This window comes from Psammomys obesus, unplaced genomic scaffold, assembly GCF_907164565.1.
Source record: "Psammomys obesus unplaced genomic scaffold, mPsaObe1.curated_primary_1811, whole genome shotgun sequence".
NCBI lineage: Eukaryota > Metazoa > Chordata > Mammalia > Rodentia > Muridae > Psammomys > Psammomys obesus.
This window is the reverse complement of record NW_026596057.1, coordinates 4,024,368-4,045,430: the sequence shown is the minus strand read 5'-3', so window position 1 is coordinate 4,045,430 and position 21,063 is coordinate 4,024,368. Positions and strand designations below refer to the sequence as shown.

At 41.6% G+C, this 21,063-nt stretch overlaps 1 protein-coding gene across 1 annotated transcript in view; it reads right to left on the bottom strand.

Annotated features, from left to right (window-relative positions):
* Window positions 1-14,723: 14,723 nt before the first annotated feature.
* The window catches only part of LOC129689251 (flavin-containing monooxygenase 5-like), a 19,584-nt gene continuing 13,244 nt past the window's right edge, over window positions 14,724-21,063 (bottom strand). Inside the window, exons 6-8 of the mRNA XM_055624371.1 lie at window positions 18,389-18,741; window positions 16,043-16,115; window positions 14,724-15,099 (exon numbers count right to left, since the gene is read on the bottom strand). Of these exons, the coding sequence (XP_055480346.1) occupies window positions 14,724-15,099; window positions 16,043-16,115; window positions 18,389-18,741 (802 nt within the window). The remainder of the gene's footprint in view (window positions 15,100-16,042; window positions 16,116-18,388; window positions 18,742-21,063) is intronic.

Sequence of the window (21,063 nt, the reverse complement as noted above, 5' to 3'; positions counted from 1 at the left end):
AAGCAGCAAGCACAAGGTCTGTCCATGTCAGCACCAGGGCCTCTGAATATATATGGTATAGCTTCCAGTTCCTGAGTGTGTGAACGAGTAGGTCTCTGATTCTTTTTTTTTTTTTTGAGAGCTGGGAGAGGTTGAACCCAGGACCTTATGAATGCTAGGTGAGTACTCTCACCACTATGCCACATTCACAGCCTAGGTCTCTGATTCCTGCTCTTTCACTTGGGCTTGTTTTCTTCTGTTGGGTTGTCTTGTCCAACTTTGATGTGATAGTTCATTCTTTATTTTGTTAGGCTTTGTTGTTATCTCTTAGAAGCCTGTTCTTTTCTAACGGGAGACAGAAAGGGAGTGGACCTGGATGGGAGGAGAAATGAGGAGAAGCTGGGAGGAGAAGAGGAAGGGGAACCTAATTAGGATGTATTATGCAAGAAATAATCTATTTTCAGTAAAAGGAAAAAACAGAATGAGAATTCCAACGTGTGATACATATGATCCCACCTTCTCTGCGTGGCTTCCAAGGCCTCTGGTGAGTCAGGCTTAGCCTTACTCTTTCACCTTCTCTGACCCATCCCCCCCTCTTGCCTGTCAACATGCAATCATGTAGAACACTGTGACCATCTGCTTTTGGTATCCCTCTGTTTAATGACCCTTTTGTGAGAAGATTATTATCTTTTCCACCTACAGCCAAGTGTAATTTTTCACCGATGTCTTCTATTCTCACAGCTGACAAAACGCAGCTTAGAACATCACTGTAGATTCTAATTTCCCTTTGTTTAATACTTTTTAGAATTTGCTCTATCTCTTCTTCATCTAGGCGGTGACATGTGAGTCTAGGGACATCACATTCTCTGAGAGTAAGCACCATAGTGCCAGAGGGCAGTGTTGGGACTCAGTGACAGATAAGCGGGCTCAGCTTCCTGAAGTCCAGCTCTGTTTAGTCCTGTCTTGGTAGAGGGATTCCCAGTGTATTTCAGGTTTAAGGACTATTTGTGTGTATTATTTCTTGTTTTTTTTTTTTCTCTCACACTACATTATGATACTTAAAAAAATTATTATGTATGAGTGTTTTTGTCTGCATGTATGTCCGCACATATGTATGTATGTATGTATGTATGTATGTATGTATGTATGTATGTATGTATGCATGCCTGGTGTCAGACAAAATCAGAAGATGTTGGTTTCCCTGCAACTGGAGTTACAGGTGATTGTGAGCCACCATGTAGGTGCTAGAATTTAATGGGGTCTTTGCCAGAGCAGCCAGTGCTCTTAACCTCTGAGCATTCTCTCTAGCCTGCACACATTCTATTTTGTTATGGGATAAGGAATGGTCCCATTTAGTTGAGTTAAAACTCTGTTATCTATTTTAGGAACTGAAGCAAGCCTAGAACTCTTTATGTCTCTTTTTCTGAGGCTTTTTCTTTGGTTTAGAAGGAATGAAATATACAGCGGTCATCCATACAAATGACAAGCTGTCGAAAGAATTCTTTCTTTCAGCTGTATAGCTTTCAAAGTGCTGTGGAGGAAGATACAGCAATTCTCTTCAGGTTGAAGTGTTAATCCTAGTCTGCAGCTCAGTGTAAACAGGGAGGCATGTACTTTGGGAAATAATGCCATATATATATGTGTGTGTGTGTAATATATAAAATATAAATATAAATTGCACATAAAAGTATAGATATATAAAAATAATATAGAAATATATTTATACATAACATTTATAAATATATAAATTTATATAAAATATAATATTTAAACACGTATGTATATGCATATATTATATGTGATATGTGTATATTACTTTAAACATAAAATTATGAATCATAATATTATAGAATTTTTCATATGATTTTTAGATGGATAATTTAGATTTTCTTCCACTATTATAAATAAACAAAAGCTTTCTTATATTTGCATCTTTTCTTACTATAAAGGTACTTCTTTATTTCCTTTCCATCTTCCTTGTTTTATATGCCCTTTCCATTCCCATTATCTGTAGTTTCTGACTTTCCCTTTTTCCTTAATTTCATGTCCATATGGAATTTTGAGAAAATAGATTTGTATTAAACAAGCATAAGGTGAACAGTCCATATATTTTGAGGAACATTTAGTTGTAGCAGCAAGAAAATCTATGGGCAGCAGTTATTATGGTCCATGGTGAAACCTAAGTGCCAAGCCAAGAATTGCTACATCACCAGAGTATATAGCTGGCATTTATTTATTTTTATTTTTTATTTAATTTATATTTAAATCTAGATTAAAAATAACTATTTTAAATTAAGAAATCCTGGCAGTTTGGAGCTATAATGTTGCAGTTGGTGAAGGGTAGTTGAAATCCATGCAATATGGATTTAGGGAAGAGGAGACAAAGGGGAAGACAGGACCATCTATGGATGCAGATGGCCAGCACCATCCCCGGGGTTCCCCAAAGTACGGTTGTCCAACTTACAGTCTTTGAGGAGTGAGGTTGTCCTTTTCCTGGATTCAGCAGTGTTGAGTTTTCTGTCCTTAGTCCCTCAGGCTGGGTGCTTCTATGCCCAGGGACTGAGAGCAGAGCAGTCTGCTGTCTTTGACCAGTTCCTGCCGTCCCCTCCAGGTGGCTTCTCACTCTAGAGGAGCTGAGCTGCAACTGGTGCTGGTGTCTTCCCATCCTCAACCCTCTTTTATGTTTAACCTCATCCTTTTTTTTTTTTTTTTTTTCATGAGAGGGCAGGATCTTCAAACATGCTCCCAGAAGGACCCACCCTTTTTGATTCTAAGAAAAAAAGTCATGATCTCTGCAGATAGAGGTAAACTGTTTCCACACATCTGCCAAAAATCGATTCCAAGAAAGACTTGTCTCCAGCTTCCCCTTTTTAGCTTTCCAGCACAAGGAAATCCTCGTTCGCAAGTCTGGCCAGGAGCCTCATCACAATCACTGCAGAGGTGCTTCCAGCGTGCTGTGCCTGACACCTTAAGTGTTAGGGGTCTCAGCCCCAATCAAGATGTAGGTGCAGATGCAGAAGCATGGGAAGGGCTTCAGGGTAGCAGTTTATTCACATGGCCAGCCCAGCTGATGAGTCCCACAGCAAGCCCGAGACCCTGCAGTGCTAGCAGGGTGCAGCAAACCAGGGGCTTTGATGCTGCAGCTTTCCATCCACAACTGGAGGCCCTGTATCTAGGGGACTCCTGATTTTTTTTTTAATATTCATCTTGTTAATTTATGCTAGTTGTGTAAAACATAGGGTTTCAGTGAGACATTTTGATATACAAATGAAATGTCATTTGATCATATTCCCCCTACATGTCTTTTTTGTTCTTGTAAAAAAGGTTTTTTTTTTTTTTGAGGATTTCATACATGAGTACTGTATTTAAATCATTTATACCCTCCTTCTCCCCCTTCAACTCCTTCTGTGTTCTCCCATTCCCTCTTGAGTTCACGCTCTCTTCTCCTTAATTATCTTTGACACATACACAAATACACACACACACACACACACACACACACACACAATTTTCAAATTTTTAAATGGAGTTAGGTCATGTGGGGTGATAATGCTTTTTCCCAAAGTCATAAACTAGAACAAACCCCAATGCTAGGAATGCAAAATATCCTTTTGAATTGTTGCTCAAGGGCATCCAAGAGACCCCTCAGTCAATATAGGCAGTTGGCATTGCCTCTGGTTACCTCATGGAACTTAAAGGTAAGACCCTGTTGCTGAAGACAGTACACATTGGACACAGATCTTAGAGGAATCGAGCTGGAACTGGCCCGGAAGCCTCCCCCTGAGGACTCGCTCTTGCGGCACCTGAAGGCATTGTGCAAGCTGCCATGGAAGAGAAGCAACCGGTAGTTCTATTGAGTGTGAAAAACGACACGAAGAAGTTGCTCGCTAAGACATGCCAGTGGTGCAACAGCAGGACTTTTATCTTGAGGGTCATGCACAGCTCTCTACTTGGGCTCAAGGGGCACTCAATAGGAGGAAATCCATTCCCGTCACTGGTAACCTAGCCAACTTCTCATGGCTGAAGAAGTCATAGACCCTCGAGGAGATCCTACTACTGCCATTTTTCTAAAGTACATAACCTCTAACTGTATTCTAAGTAGTTAACCTTATAGCTGCAGGTAAGCACACCTCCCCTCCTCACCAAAGAGGCTTCTTTTTGTGACAGATGGAGCCCTCCCACTACAGATGCTCACAGTAGCACAAAATGTAGAGAACAAGTGACCATGGGGTGCCCAGCTGATAGGTCTACAGTGCAACCTAAGGCTTCGGAAGCATCGGGGAAGAGGGGGTGGAGAGACAGTAAGAACAAGAGGACCAGGATGCCTGCTGCAGGAGAATGCCTTCTAGGCATGACATGAAAGCTGTACCCAAAAAATTACTCTTTTCAGTGCTGAAGTCCCAAAGTACAAGAGCTTGGAGTTCTAGTGTCCAATGGCCAAAGAGTATTCCAAGTCAAGGAAAATCAAGAACTTTGTCTTTCCTTTGCACTTTTATTCTACCTATGCCCCTGGCCAGTTGGATCACTCCAACTCAGTGGACATTTGAGTACCATACCAGTCTTTGGGAACACCTTCACAGACACACCTGAGCTAGCCAAATGCCAAAAACGTCTATTTCCCATCCAGGAGATGACAAATTGGCTCACTGCCTAGTGAGCTCTGAGAACAATGCTTCCCCTGCTCTGTGTCCTTTAATCCAGTCAAACTGATACTTAACACCAACCGTTTTTTGTTAACTTGACACTCATATGCTTTTCTTTAATCCATGCTTAATTTGACTTCAGATGTTCATTGAGATGTATAGACTTTGGTTAATGTGTGTGTGTGTGTGTGTGTGTGTGTGTGTGTGTGTGTGTGATTTTTTAATTTGGATTTTTTTAATAATTAAGTGCATATAAAAACAAATGAAATAAATGAAAAAGAAATAGTTTCACCCAGTATGCTATAGCTGTTCTGCAGGTGAAGAAAGAACACTGAGCCATTCCCAAAAGAGGAGGCACACATTGGGTGATGCTCATCTTCTGATGTCCCCAGTCTCAAATGCTATGATGGACACATGATATAAATTTAATACTTAGGTATTTATATAACTAGAATGCACTTGATGGAATAATAAGCATATCTAGAATAAATCTATGCTGTGTACACACATGAACAAATCCACACAGAACATATTAATAACAAAATGAAGATGGAATATTCAGAGAAATTATAGTACTCGTTTCTGAAACTGGTCTTTTAGTCATGGTCATGATTGGTCAGCACCTAGGGACTTCTCAGGCACCGAGTTGGTGTATGTTCTTTCTTGCACCTATGAATCTTTATGAAATCAAGTTTTTAGCTCCAGGTGCCAAGCGTGGGCACCAAGGAACCCTGTGTTCTTGTTACACACTGCAACTTGTGCCTCTTCCAAACAAAAGGTTGGTCCCAGGTGTGGAATGGTGTCACCAAATCCATGCCAAGAACACAGTGTTATGGAGGTTTCAGGGCCATGCTGACTTGGTATCTGATTGCCAGACCATGGATTCTGATCAAGGTCAGCCAGTGTGTGATCTGTGGGATCACAGGGACCTACAACCAAGGAAAAATCTTTCCTGGATAATTTGGTCAACAAGTACAAGTTTTCGTCAGAGTCAGGCCTGGGGTGACAGTTAGGGAAAAAAGCTTTCTAGGCTTCTGGAGTTCCATTCTGACTCTGGATTCTCCTGAGAATTTGATTTTATGGCACCCCGCAGTCTTGGTCTTCTCAGACACACAGACCTAACCCTCATCTCAAATCCAATATCTCTATCTTCAGCTCTTGAGTCCTCTAGAATTTGGCTTTGCAGGACTCAAAGGGTTGATCTTGTTTTCAGTTTTCCTCAGGGCCAGGATCCTGGTTTTGTCAGGAATGGACTTGTACAAGTGGGGTTTAGGGCTATCTATCATCAGCTCCTCTGGTGATCTCTGGACCCAGATGCCTACCTATCTCTCCAGGGGTGAGCCTGACTCTGACACCATAGACTGCCAAACCCTGAACTGCTGCTATGTTGAGAGGTCTTTTGTGTACGGAGACTTGCTGGCTGACTGACAATGGTGTAGGCTCTGGTCTAGTCCAGGAGTTGGTGGTGGAGGTGTCCTGGGGCAGTTAATGTGTTTAGTGCTCTAAAATGCATAGATGATTTCTTTTGTTGGAAAATCACTAGCCAGTTTCAGAGCGAAGGGTCTCTCTGCCCGTATGGGAGGCTACTACAACTCCAAGGTTCACATTATAATGAGTAAGTGTTTGGACCTGGCTTGTAACAGGATCTTCACCTGGCCGACTATGGTAGCCTGGTCTTGATGGTTAAGGCTCAAGAGAAGTACAGAGTGAAGTTTAACATATTGAAACTCCACATGCCCCATGTGCAGCCATCCAGAATAACGTTGTTCCTGGATTTGGGGCTGTTCAAGTACTCCAAATAGGACAGGATGTTGCCAAGCACAGGAGAACACAGTGTTGGTAAGGCAATCTTGTATCTGTAGTTCAACCTGTCCACTGGGACATCACGAGTGGCACAAGGCAGGTTGTAGTTTGGTCACTTTCCTGGTGAGACCAGCACCTGTGGTGGGGAGCTTGGAGTCCCTAGCCCACCTCTGAGCTCTGTTGTTTATGTCCAGCTCCATTCTAGAACCATCATTCCCTGGGTTCAAACACCCAGGCTACCTAGGACATGATTAGTTCTCCGGACAGGCCGGATTCACCAGGGGGCCGGCCATTTTGTTTTAATCCCAGTGAATGCAATGGGAAGGTGTTTAAATGCTACGGGCACAGAATCTCAATACAAAGACATGAAATGATTTCTAAGTGGTCAGGGGTACCCTGAGACTCAAAAGGACTTGACATTAGCCTCTTGACCACTCACAAGCCCGTCTGGGAAAATCTCATTACCAAGCCATTTTTAACTTCTTACAACAGGCCTGGATTACCAGTGAGCTAGACACAGAGGTCACAGAGGCAGTTTTGTCTGGAATGTTCCTAGATGGTTGAAGGAACAGAGCCTTTTACTACTCCATGTGTTTTCCATCCAGCTTCCACTTGAAACTCAGCTCTTCATCTTCTCTACCAGGTAGGATGATCTACACATTCTTCTTGAGAAATCGGAGTAATTTCTCATCTAATCTAGATAGTGTTGTAATTTCCATTGGAATTAATCACAGGGTATCACAATACTAAATGACGCTGCAAGAGATGGCTTGCACTCTTATCTACATGGCAGAGTAGCGTTTTAATATTTCCCTATAGTCTGGTTCCATCACTTCAGCGAGGATGGCATTATTTTCCTAGGCTGGTGAGTCAGACTTAATAGGAGGGGCCCAAAGTGTTTGGCCATCAGTCTTGACTTCAAGTTTAATGGAAATAGTGAATTGCAAAGAGGAGGCATTTCTTGCTAAAGAACCGAGATATCTAGGTCAGAAGAGGATATATCAGTAGAAACAGGAAGTAAATATTTGCTAGTGGATCACAATGGGTAATAGTAACTGCTCAGCTTCTCCTTTCTACCTTCTGATTCTCAGACTTGGGAAGCCTGGCCTTGGAGGAAATGATTCACTGTATTAGGTGCTGATTGAAATCATATGCAATGGGGCTCCAGGGTAAGATGGAAGATTGGGAAGTCAGAAGTCGGGGAACAAAGAATGGGCTATCCTGTAGGAAGATCGCACAGCAGACATCATCAAAAGAGACGTTAGGGAAGCTGAAAAGCAGAGAGAAGCAAGCTACACAGCGACAGGGAAGAAGCAGCCAGTAGCTTCCCACGGAGGTGGGGGAAAACATTAACCACAAGATAGCCAAAAGCTGCTGGTGAAAAAAAGCTAGAAGTCTGTCACAGGATAAAGCCCATAGCTCTCAAAACTCTGAAATCCAGTAGCGGTGTTTGCTGTGATACTGAGTCCTCTTGTGTGGCCGTTTAGCAATGGGGAAGAAATCCATTTTGACACTTGTATCTTGGAGTGCCATGGCCCCAGGCACAGTCGAGAGCGTAGTGTTTGAAAATGAGCGACTAACAATGAGGGCCTGAGCCACGGAATAACCACAAATTATGGAGCCTGGGGACCACTCGCCCTGTCTGTGGGAGATGGCTGTGCCAGGCACTGGTGGAGAGGGGGAAGGCTGAGCATAGGAAAGAAGGCCAGGCGGAGGAGACCGAGGATTTGAGGGGCATGGTGAAATCAGCCCTGCCGGATAGAGCCAGGAGCAAACCCCATCACTGGAGGATAACGGGAAGGCTGGGGTCGGCATGATGGTTAGCCCCGGCAGCGGCCACTCTGCTGTGTGGTTAGTTGCTGGTGAGAATTCTTGAAGCATTTCCACAGCCTCCTCCTTCCTACATGGGGTTTAATGCTGGGTGGGTCTCGAGTGCAAGGGGACCAATTTTGTGGTACAGATCCCACTGTTCTTTGTTTCCCTCGCTCTCTAGCACGCTTGGGCAGTAGCCCTGGGCTTATAAATTAGCTACTGCAAGGAGTGTGAATTTGAGGGTCTCTGGAGTGAGTGGGAAACTGTCCGGCCCATAGGCAGTAAAAATAAATGAAGTCAGTAATGGCTGCTGGTACTCAAGGAGGGGACGGTCCTAGAGTGAATACAGATCGACTAGGCACCGTCTCTTGGTGAGTCTGAGACCGCCGTGATGTTCTGCCTGAACATCAGAAAGATGAGTCTCTACTCCACCTGGAAACCACCAGTAGGGAGGAAACAGAGAGAAGCTAAAATAACACTGTGTCCTTTATTCAACTTTTTTTTTTCCCTTTGTGTATTCTTTTTGTAATATTTTAGTATTAATTTTACTTAGATAAGATTTGCTTCATTTGTGTGTTTGTGAGTGTGTGTGCATGTGTCTGTGTTTGTGTGTGTGTGTGTGTGTGTGTGTGTGTGTGTGTGTACTGAGGCTGGAAGGCATTGGATCTGTTGGGCTGGATTTACAGGTGGTTGTGAGCAGCTACACAAGGGTGCCACAAGTGTAACTCTGGTCTCTTTGAAAAAGCGGCAAACTCTTCCCACTGAGCCATCTCTCCAGCCCCATTACACAAGTATTTAAAGAAAAGCTTTTCTGTTTTATCCCTTCATTCTTTTTTCTTTAGTTATCAGCCTTCATTCATATGCTTTTCGACTGCTGTCTCTCTCCCTTCCTAACATTCCTCTCTTTCCATGGTCTTTTTCCTCTTTTATTTTAACTTTTGGTTTCTTCTTTCATTTCCTCTTTTATGGTTTGATGAAAAATGCCCCCCATAGATGCATAAATCTGGACACTTGGTCCCTACCTAGTTAGTGGAGCTGTTTGGGAATGTTTAGAACCTTCAGGAGGTGGAGTCTTGCTGTAGGAATTACACCACTCTCTGGTGCCCACTGTGTGCAAATAAAATGTGCTCACTCTGCTTTCTGATTGCCAAGGTAGCCTCACACTGTGCAGCCATCCCTTCCTTGTGATGGTAGACTGTATCTTCCCTCTAAGCAAAAATAAACCCTTTCTTCCCTAAATTTGCTTTTTTTGGAGGGGTGAGGGGGTGGGAGATGCCTGGCTATTTTATCACAATAGAAAAGTAACTAATATACCTGCCCTCCTTCACATATTCATTTGTTACTTTCACTTTTACTATAATCAATTTTAACTTCATGTCTTTGCTATTGACTTTTGTCGTTTTCTTTTCTGTGGTTATTGGAAGTTTGGCTTTAATGCATTTAAACTGTATTTAATATTGGGTTGGTTGGTGATCTTGCTTTCACAGAGCTTTGTTTCTTCTCTCTGAGTGGAGACCCAGAGTCTATTAGAGATGGCTGCTCACTCAAAAGACCCAATGTTGTACAGACTGGAACAAAAATATAAGAAACATAAAGATATCGAGACAAACATGCATTCCCTGGAAGACCACAGCACATTCCCAGTAGGCAAGTCAGAAAATGCTAAAGTGCTGGATGGGGAACATAAAAATAAACATAAATTCAAGAAGCTTTGAGGTTTGAATCATTCTTGCTTTGGTAGGGACTTGTACCGTATCATTAATTTTTATTGTTATTTTTTTACATTTATGATTTTTAGATATAAGTACTGTCAGTTATACGCATTCCTCTTAAAATAGCCTTAACTGTCTAAATTATTTTTATTCCTTTGTCTTTTGAATCAAATTGTTTTGGTTCTTTGATTCTTTTGTAAGACTTTATTTGTGGTCTGTAGCGTACTGTATTTTAGAGAAGGTTCCATGGGCTGCTGAGAAGAATTTGTGCTCTGTATATGTTGGGTGAAATATTCTGTAGGAATATGTTAAGTGCATTTGCTTTATAATATACCTTAACTATGAGTCATCTTTGTTGATTTTTAGTTTGAATGACCCTACCTAGAGATAAGAGTGGCTTATTGAAGTCACCTAATAGTATTGTATAGGAATCTACTTACCTATATGTTTAATAGACTCTGAAATGGGAAGCCTGGTTTTTATTTTATACATATGAAATAAGTGTATAACATTTATGTAATATTATATAATTAAATATATAGTATTTTATATTTATATAATATATTATATATAATAAATATGCTAAAATATTTACAATGGTTATGCCTTCTTGATGGTGTGTGCTCTCACTAATGTATAGTGGCCTTCTTTATCTTTTCTAACTCTCCTTTGAAGTCTACTTTATCAGTTATTAGAATAGCTATGTCAGCCTACTTGAGGTTTCTGTTTGTTTGATAAATTACTTTCCATTCTTAGTCTCTCCGTCTGTGGTATATGCATTTCTTGGAATGCATATACCACAAAAATGATAGTTGGATCTAGATGTTTAATCCAATCGTCTAGTTTCCATTCTTTACTGCTGAGTTGAGACCACTCATCTTTATGATTATAACTGGGAGTTATGTACTGACTTTTGAAATTTTCTTGGTTGTTTTCCTTTGTTAGTTGTATTATTGTCCTATATTTTCTATTTTGTTAGTAGAAGAGTTTTGTTCACTGCATTAAACATATTTTATTCCTTCCTAGTTCTTCTTTGCCCATCTATTGCTGTCATGAAACTTTTTCTTTCCTGTTCTTTTGTGACTGACACTGTGGTGCTTTACTGTATATGGTATTCCATTAAGCAACTTCCATAGTGTTGTCTGGATGGTCATAAAATGCTACAGTTTATGCTTGTTTTGAAATGTCCTTTTTTCTATGTCTGTTTTTATTTTCATTTATTTATTTACTCATTCATTCATTTGTTTGTTTCTTGAGATAGGGTTTCTCTGTATAGCCTTGGCTATCTTAGACTTGTTTTGTAGACCAGGCTGGTCTCGAACCCAGATAGATATGCCTGCCTCTGCCTCCCTGAGTGCTGCAATCAAAGGTTTGCACCACCACAACCAGCTTACATCTGTTTTTGAAGGACAGATTACTGGATCTAGTAATCTTTATTGGAGGTTTCTTATTTCCAGAGCTTGAAATGTTGCTCAGTGCTTTCCTGTCTTATAAGGTTATAAGAGGGCTGGTGTTGTTTAGGTGTTTCTGCCTTAGTGATTGTGTTGCTGGTTTAATATTGTTTCTTTATTCTGTATTTTGACATATTGATGATGATATATCATGGGAAGATTCTTCTCTGATCTTGTCTGTATAGGTTCTGAATGCTACTTATGTTTGTATATTTGTTTCTTTCCCTGGATTTGGGATTTTTTTGCTATAATTTCATTGAATACATTTTAATAAATGTCTTTAATATTTACCTCAGCTCCTTCTGCCCCCTAGATTCTTAGGTTGGTTGTTAGGTCATGTTCTAGAGTTATTTGACATTATGACCATGCTCATTTTCTTTTCTAAAATTATTTTTATTCTGTGTTTTGTCCGTGTGCGTGCCTGACTTGCTTGTGCCTGAAAAGGTCAGAAGAAGACATCAAATCCCCTGAAACTGGCCTCACAAATGGTTCTGAGCTACCATGTGGCTGATGGGAATTGAGCTCACATCCTTGGAAGAACAGCCAGTGCTCTTAACCACTGAGTCATCTCTCCAGCCCCTCATTTTCTTTTATGTCTGAATGTGTCAACTTTTTCTTCCATCTCTAATATTCTTTCTTCAGCTTGGTTGAGTCTATTGAAATTTTTTTTACTGTTTTTTTTTTGTTTTTAAAATTTGATTCACTACATATATCATTTCCAATAGTTTATTAGTTTCCTCTCAAATCTCTCTTTTCTTGATGAACTGTTCTTCCGTGTTACTGACATTCTACACATGTACCTGATTTTGTCATTCACGTTGCTTAATTTTCCATCTCTCCTGTTGACTTTCCTCCCTAGCCCTGTACTATCTGTATCTGCTTGTTTGTATTCTCTATTGGGTCAATGGTCTTTTAAAATCAGAAAACTTTGGAAATATAATCTGGCATTTTCTCCATTTCAGTGCTTTTATGGTTTACAGTTGAAAAGTTATCATCTTTTGGAGGCGTCATCTTGTCCTGATTTTTCATGTTTACTGTGTATCTGTATTGCTATCTGCACATCTGCTAGTCTTTACATCTCTTTCGGTTTGGTGGTGGAGAGTATATTCTTTTTTCCCAGCACTAACCAGCAAGGATAGAACAAGAAGCCATTCTGCCCTCCCTCCTGTCATCGGGGCAGTGAGTGTGTGTGTGTGCTGGGATGTGCCTGGCTTAGTCTTCTGTGACAGCAGTCTTTTCCCCCCAGGTATGTTTTGTGGATTCCCAAAGCTCTCCCTCTCCTTCTTCTGTCTAGAAAGGTGTCCTCCCCTTTTTTTAAAATGACTCTTTTTATATCTCACACATTGTCTCCAGGCCTCCACTTTATGGAAGGAACCTAATTTTTTTTCATTTTATGTTTTCTTAATTTCCTCTAGTTACATCTATTTAGGGTGGAAGAATTAAGGGTCAGATAATGGTTCTTAATGGATGTGGGGTTGAGACCATGTTTTGAGAGATGAAGGACAATTTTTCATGTTGAAAAGAGAAAGGGGACTTTCCCAAATGGATTAGTCTATACAATGTAGAGCAAAATGCACGTGGATACGCCCAGGTGTGGAGTTTTCTTCACAGAGAAGAGCCTGGGGATGAGACAGGAGGAGCCAGTGAATGGCAGTTCTAGACAGCTATTCTCTTTTGTAGCTGAAGACATTTTAAGGGAGAGGGAAGGTGAGATCTTTCCCTTCAGATGGAATCATGGCAGTGTGTGGAGGTGGGACCAGAGATAAGCTTGACAGATGACAAGGTTATGAAGAAGAAGAATGCTTAACTTGCTGAGATGTGAAATTGTCAAGAGCTGAACTTAAACTCTGGTGGTTCACTTGGGAAAGATAAAACAGGCCTTAGGGATGTCCAGAAGGTAAGATCAGCAGGTGTTGGAAACACAACCTATAGCTGGAGATGGAAGAACGAATTTGGATGTTATGAGAATAAGCAGCACAGAAGAAAACATTGTGTCAATAAAATAAGAAAGTTTTTTTTTTTTTCAAATGAAAGAATGATGTGTCTTTGGTGCAGTTTTGTCATAAATGTGAGGTGTGACTCAAGAGAGGAGCCAATGGTCAGGTTTTGTTCCCACATGACTTTTTTTTTTTTAATTTATCTTAATCATGTCTGCGATGTTCCCTTTCTTAATAGTTTAAGCCTCTGAGAATTGGTTATCCCAACAGTTGTCAATAACGTTTATGGCTAAGTACAGATGTATCAGATGATTATATTGTTATTTTGAAGTAGCATGAAAGTCTTGAGGCCCAGAATTCTCTCCATTCGTTTTCAGCTCCTGGGACACATGTGGGCACTTATCTCTCTGCAAACTTTCAGCTGAGTTATTCTGCCGAGAAAGGGGGCTATTTCTCGGGGAATAAGTTTCCATTTGATGCTTCTGGAACAGCTTACTGATGCTTCTCAGTCTCCCTACTTGGTTTTCACACTTTCATTCATGGTCATTTGGGGTTTTATAGTCAGGAGAGCAAAAGGGCAGCGGTGGCGTCTTAGGAACAGTTCATGATAGTTGGCTGTACGAGAAGGCAGTTGAGGCAAAGAAGCTTTCTGGCACTCCTGGAACTCCCACAGTGAGAAAGCCACTTCTCCCCACATAGAGAAAGAGTGCTCAGAAAGCCAGGTAAAGAGACATGGCAGCCAGCACGGACTCACGTTCACTACTTAAATCTCCATTCAGCCTTAATACAGCACAGCAATTATGTATTTCTAAATACTGAAGTTAAAGTTGTTCCCTGATCGCTTTGACATGCACTCTGTTTTCTCCTTTAGTTCTTTCTTTGAACAATCACAATTTAAGTGAAAAGAAAATTTTATTATTTCTAATCTGTCGAAACACAAAACATTCTGACTTACATTTTTAAACTTCTGTGTTTGAAACTTAAGCTTTTGTGGCTTGATACAATGTGAACAGGATAGGTTGGAAGGAGAAACTATAAAGTGGAAAATAAAACCAGCGCAAAGTCAGTATTTATAAATCCCTGTAAATATAACCAACCTTTGCGGAACCAGTTAGGGTCCCCTTGACTGCGAACGTCTCCCCAGCTTTAAATAGGGCCTTAAGACTGTCTTAAAAGCAAGCTCTCCTAGTGCAGTCAAAATGTTTAGCAAAAGTTAGCATACCCCCATCTCAAAGGAATTCTCTACTTGTGGAGTATATCTAAACCTTTCTGTAGCTATGGTCCTGTGAAATGAAATTGACATGTCTACTGACTAAAGGCTTTGTGGAGATCTAAAATGAATAGAATTGTAAATGTCCCCCTCCCCCACCCCATGAAACAATTCATTCATTTGTGTTTATCATGATAAATATATCTCAAGTATGCTAAACCTGCACCCAAAAATGCCAGGCCAAATGGTGCCATCTTTCTCCAAGAGAGACCTGAGGTGGAGAGGCTGTTTTCACTAGTAATTCGAGTCTTCAAGGGCTTGATGATCCGCTCTCGTTGAGTCAGGATGGCTCTCCGGGCCCCACCCCATCTCCCAGGACCCTGCAAACGGTATTGGTATGGGGTGCAGGGCCCAAAGAAGACTTCCAGGGCCAGCTTTGGATCTGAGAGAAACAGGAATAGGAGGTTGGGCTTCACCCCGACCAGAGTGGCAATCTCATCCATGTACTCAATGTGGTCCACCTGGATGGTGTGCCGAGCTGTCTTCACATACCTAAAACACAGAGGCAGAGTATGGGAGGCTCAGTCTTCAGCACCAGGCAGGAACTCTTAACTATTTCTATCCTAGAGGTGAAGAAACACAACACATAATGGAACTGAGGACACAGAATCCATGCCTCCATCCTCCATGTACCTTCACTGTTTTTTTTTTTTTTTTGGTGTTTGTTTGTTTTTTTTGCACCACATTGTTGAACTTCAGACTGTGTTCATAGTGATCTCTATCCTTTAAGATACCTTTCTTAGAAGTGATTCTCTTGCATTCACTTATTTACTTTGCGTGTGTGTGCACATAAGTGCTGGAGTGTACATATGTGGAGGTCAGAAAAAGAAAAAACAGAAAATGGAGCTTTCTAAGAAGTCTCATGACTTAAGTTTCATTTCCAGAACCCGTATAATGAAAGAAGTAGTTTTCTTTTCTTTTCAAAGAAAAGATTTTGGTGCAGCTAAACAGTTAGCTGTGTAGTGTGTAGATTGGATGGAGAACTTAACTTCCAGTCCCTTTCTGTATTCGTTGTCAACCAGGGATGAGTAATCAGACAGTCATTAGTGCTCTGGCCCCAGTCTTTAGTTGTACCTTAGCCTTGGGCCATTAGCTGGTCAGTAAGAAACATGATTATGGTGAAACTCAGAGACTAATGTCACTTTCGGGGAGTCAGCTAAGCTTCCATGGTGACAGCCCAGAAGAAACATCACTAAAGATGGAGACTGAAGTGGCAGATGTAATTGCAGATAAAACATGGAGAGGATGGCCATGCACTCATTCACCACGGAACTGGGCCAGAGGGCTAAGGCGTGCTCTTGGTTCCGTGCTGTGTGAGAGCATGGTGTAGGGAATGGAGAAGAGTGAGATGCATGTGAAGAAGTTAGAATTCCATAGTAGGCACCCTGCCATCTCTTTGAAGTTTCCAAACAATTGTCACTGCATTTTTATTTACCGTTTTTCCATAGCCTTTTTCCTTTGGGCAATATCTGCCTTCATGGTCTTCATGGAGGGTAATTTGCTCAGCCCTGGAAGTGAAAAGTCCATCAGGATTTGCAAGAATAAGAAAGGCATGTGTAACTTAAAGGAACGCTCAACATCCTGAGTCATCAGGGAAATGCAAATCAGAACTACTGTGAGATTTCATCTTACACCTGGCAGAATGGCTGAGACCAATGATACAAGTGAACTCTCATGCTGGCAGGGATATGGGAGTGGAGCCATCATTCACTGCTGATGGGAGTGCAAACTTGTACAGCCAGTATGGAAATCAGTGTGGAGGCTCCTCAAGAAAATGGGAATAAATCCACCTTAAGATCCAAGCTATACTACTCTTGGCATATACCCAAAGGATGTTTCTTCTTACCACAGAGACACATGCTCAGCCATGTTCATTGCTGCCTATTCATAGTAGCAAGAAGTTGAAAACAACCTAAATTTCCTTAAAAAGAAGAATGGATAAGGAAAATGTACATTTACACAACGGAGTATTACTCAGCTGCTAAAAACATGAAATAATGGATTTTGTAGGTAAATGGATGAAACTAGAAAAAAAAAATCATCCTGAGTGAGGTAACTCAGACCCAGAAAGACAAATATGGTAAATATTCACTTATATGTGGATATTAGCTGTTAAGTTAATGATAATTAAGCTATAATCCATAGAACAACTGAGGTTAGTCATAGAGAAAGGGACTGGAGGGATAGATACATCTCACTAGAAAGGGAAATGAAATAGATAGTTATGGATGGATGGGAGGATCAAGAGGGGAAAGGGAGGGAGGAGGGAGACAAGGGAGGACACTTGGGAAGAGACAGTGGCACAAAGCTTGTGAGAGTAACCAACCAATATCTGATTTGACTAAATGTCCATTCCACGAAATGAAACCCATACCCAGCACTGCTTGGGTGACCAAGAACCTGAGTCTGCATAGCCCTGGGAACAAGGGTAAACCCCAAAATTACTGTTCTAAAAAACAAACAAATAAGCAAACAAAAAAATAACAAAACATGACTAAATGACATTTTTCAACAATCTTAGATATGGCCATGCTCAGCCATCATCAGAGAAACTTCCTCCTGCAGCAGAAGGGAGCAAATGCAGAGACCCAGGGCCAGACATTATGCAGAGGCTGGGAGATGTTGAAACGCCAGACCCGAAAGGGATGTTTTCATCAAATGCTCTTCCCCTCCACTCCCCAGGTCTCAGGAAACCCTGAAGTAGAGGAGAGAGAAAGAGTGTAAGAGCCTTGGGGGATGGAGGACACCAAGGAAACAAGGCCCTCTTAATTAATAAGATTGGCACACCTATGAACTCACAGAGACTGAACAGCACACACAAGTCCTGCACGGGTCTACACAAGATGAGACCCTAGAGCTCAAAAAAGTGGACCCACGCTCCTATCTGTAACTCAGAAGCAATTTCTAATTGATAACCATTTGCAAATGAAAATTATTTCCCTCCGAGGGAATCTCGCCGAGGAAACAAAATACTCATGGGTAGGCTGCATGCCTCGGCAGTAGATGGCGAATGGATAACAAACTTGACAGAGTCTCTGGAGTTTCTTTTGTTTCTTAATGTTGTGGTGGAGGGTTTCTATTTTATTTTTTAAATGTATCTATTATTATTATTATTATTATTAGGCTTTTTGAGGCAGAGTTTTTCTGTGTAACCTCCATGGTTGTCCCGGAACTCTCTTTATAGACCAGGCTGGCCTCGAACTCATAGAGATCCACCTGCCTCTGCCTCTCAAGCACTGGGATTAAAGACGTGTGCCACCACACCTCGCTATTGTTTTTTATTTTTATTTTGTTTCATTTATAAACTTTTTTCTTCTCTTTTTTGGCCCTATAGGCCCTTTGCATATATATTATGGGTTCCACTTTAGTGATTTTATAGGATTTCTTAGTGTGTAAACTAGTAAGTCTGTTACTTGTGCCTTCTCTTGGGCTCTTTTCCTTCTATTTGTTTGTTTTGTCCAATTCTAACCTGTTAGTTTTTGTTTTATCACTATACTAAACTATACTGTGCTAAACTATATTATACTACACTAAGCCTGCTTGTTTTCTAATAAGAGACAGAAAGGAGATGAATCTGGAGTGGAATGGAGGCTGGGAGGAACTTGGAAGAGTAGAGGGAGGGGAAACCACAATCAGGATATAGTATATAAGAAAACAAACCTATTTTCAATAAGAGAAAAAGGGGGACATGTTTTACCAGAAGGAGCAAACTAGTGTGGAGAGCAAGGAGGGTTGGCTTCAGGTGAGCTGGCAGGTCCCTTCCCAGCCTCTGTCCACAGACCTTTGAACACCCGCACGGCCCAGCGAGACTGGAGTTCCGCAATAGGTAGGATGATGCCCAGGGGCTGGATGAGTCCGATGACAGCCAGCGTCGGCCTCTCCAGGTCTGGAGGGAACATAAGCTTATACAGGCTCACTTCATTGTCAGTAACTGCAATCAGACCCTCGAGGAATGGAAAAGAGAAGCTGTATCCCGTGGCAAAGATGACGGCATCAATATTGTCCTCCACCGTGCCGTCGTCAAAGATGACATCACTTTCCGTGAACTCCTTCACGTTAGGCTTCACTTGCACTTTTCCGGAAATGATGTGACCCGGGAGGTCGTCATTGACGGTAGGATGCTGACTCAGTGGTCTGTACAGGAAAACAGAGATCTGAGCAAAGCTGAGGAACAGAAGGCAAGATGTGGGAGAGGGAACTGAAACTAGCAACCTCCCTCGTCAGCGCTCCAAACACAGGAGTTTAAAGTGTGTGCATGCATGTATTTGGGTACGTGTGTATGCACATATATGTGCAGGCGGGCACGAATACGCAAGTATGCAAAGGTAGGGGAAGGAGAAGAGGCATCTTAGTCTATCACACCAGGTCTTAAACTCCCTTGAGAGAAGGTCTCTTTCTGAACCCAGAGTTTGGGGTTTTGGCTAAGCTGCCTGGCCATTGAGCTTCCTGGACACACATGGCCATATTTGACCTCTAAACGTTCTTTTTACATGGATTCTGAAAATTCAAGCTCGGGTCTTCACGCTTGTACACCAAGATCTGAGCTCTCCCCCTTTCTCCGGAACTGTATTTTGTACTCTAAATACTTGGTGGCTCTCTCAGTTCTACTTTCCTTCAAGTATTTTGTGTCAGATTTTATCCTGAAAATATGCACATATCATTCATTCATTCATTCATTCATTCATTCATTCATTCATTCATATATTTCTCATCTGGTTTGTTATAAAATCTTTGCGTGTCTTAGACTTTTAGGAAAAATGACATTTGACTTCTGAAGACAAGTCATAAGCCATTACTAGTTTTTCTTCTTTCCCTCTTTGTGCCAGATTATTATTGTTTGTGAGATTGAAGTCTAAAGTAGATGTAAAAAACATCTGTAGCAGGCAGCCAGAAAGATACCTCACACCCCAACACCTGCAAAGGGTCGTGTTGAGGAAGTGGCATTGAACCCATTGTCCAGGGAGGAGCGTGAGAAAGGGAGAGAGAAGAGGCTACAGATGCAGAGTGTGGCCTTCTGGGTACATACTAGTCTCCTCCCATTGGAGGAAGCCACGTCACCTGACCACCCTCCTCAAGGACAGAAGAGGGACCTAGTACACCAACTGAGAGAATCTGCTCCACAGAGGTCAGAGCTGGACTGGGAATAACGTAGAGAAGAGACTTACTATGATTATGAAGAAAACATATTGCCAGATCGAGAAAAAGAAAAATGTACCCAATCATGCGCTACATTCAGGGTCTCGGTACAAACCAAACCACCAAACAGATGAGAGTGATGTTTTACAAATGGCGAGGGAGCGTCAAGCTTGTCCCTTGGTGACCTCGTAGCCCTCTGATGGTGTGTAGTGATGGTGTGTAAGGCAGGTGCTGTGCGGCTACGCGGCAGGTGAGCGTCAGTGTGTACATTCACGCACACTGTGGAATAGCTGGTGTCCACGGAACTGTCTCTTATGTACTTCCTTTACTGTGTATACACCTACGGTCATTTCTGCCGATAAATAAAAATGTGACTGTAATCAGTATGTGGCATTACACCAGCAACCCTTCCTATGTCTCCTTTCCCTTGTGTCTGGACTGCACCAGTGGCTCCTGGGAAATGATTAGCCCCTGCCACGACGTCCTTGATCACACACTGTGAGCTGTACAGAACAACCGAAGCCTCTGACAGTGAGCTTCTCAGAAAGTACCCCTGTCGTGAGGTAACTCTCACGTGTACATAGGGTGTGTCTTATCATGTTTGGCTTGAGGAAACCTCTAGGGCTGAGTGAGGAATGAAACTGTGGGGTCACCTGTTTGCAACTCAGCCTGAGGGTTAAGGGCTTCTGATTAGTGTGTGTTGCTAGGTCTTCCCCTTACAATCATCACGGGCAAACGAATTCTTCAGTGATTAAATACTTACACTCAAAAATATTTAAACATCCCAAATGTAGGGAGTAAATTTTGAAGACTAATTTTACATTCCTGAGGCAGGTGAGACCTTCCTTATCTAGACTTTAGAAGGAAATTACAAAAGGAGAGATAGACGTGTGTGAATTTTAAAAATTTAAATCTTTGTATAGTAAAGCAGTGTCTCTAGCTAAATCAATGGGAAAACATAATCTGAGGAAATGTATTATGCATTATTTAAAAAGTAGATTGGCTTCTGCAATATTTTAAGAGTCCCATGAAGAACCTTATGTGCCTTCATTAAGAGGAATCTTGGTCATTCAGTGTTTGATTCCAGCAGTTTTATGAATTTTTCTGAAGTGAGGCTGAGGCCACTACTTAGCTCATATAAATTTCCTCATCACTCCTGGAGTTTATGAAGGTGAAGGACATTCAGGGTTGTTTCCTTTGTGCTGTATTGCTTCACTAGCACTTAGACCCCATAGTACCAGAGGAAATGAGCTGTGGCTTGCTTTCTTTAACCTTCCTTCCTTCCTTCCTTCCTTCCTTCCTTCCTTCCTTCCTTCCTTC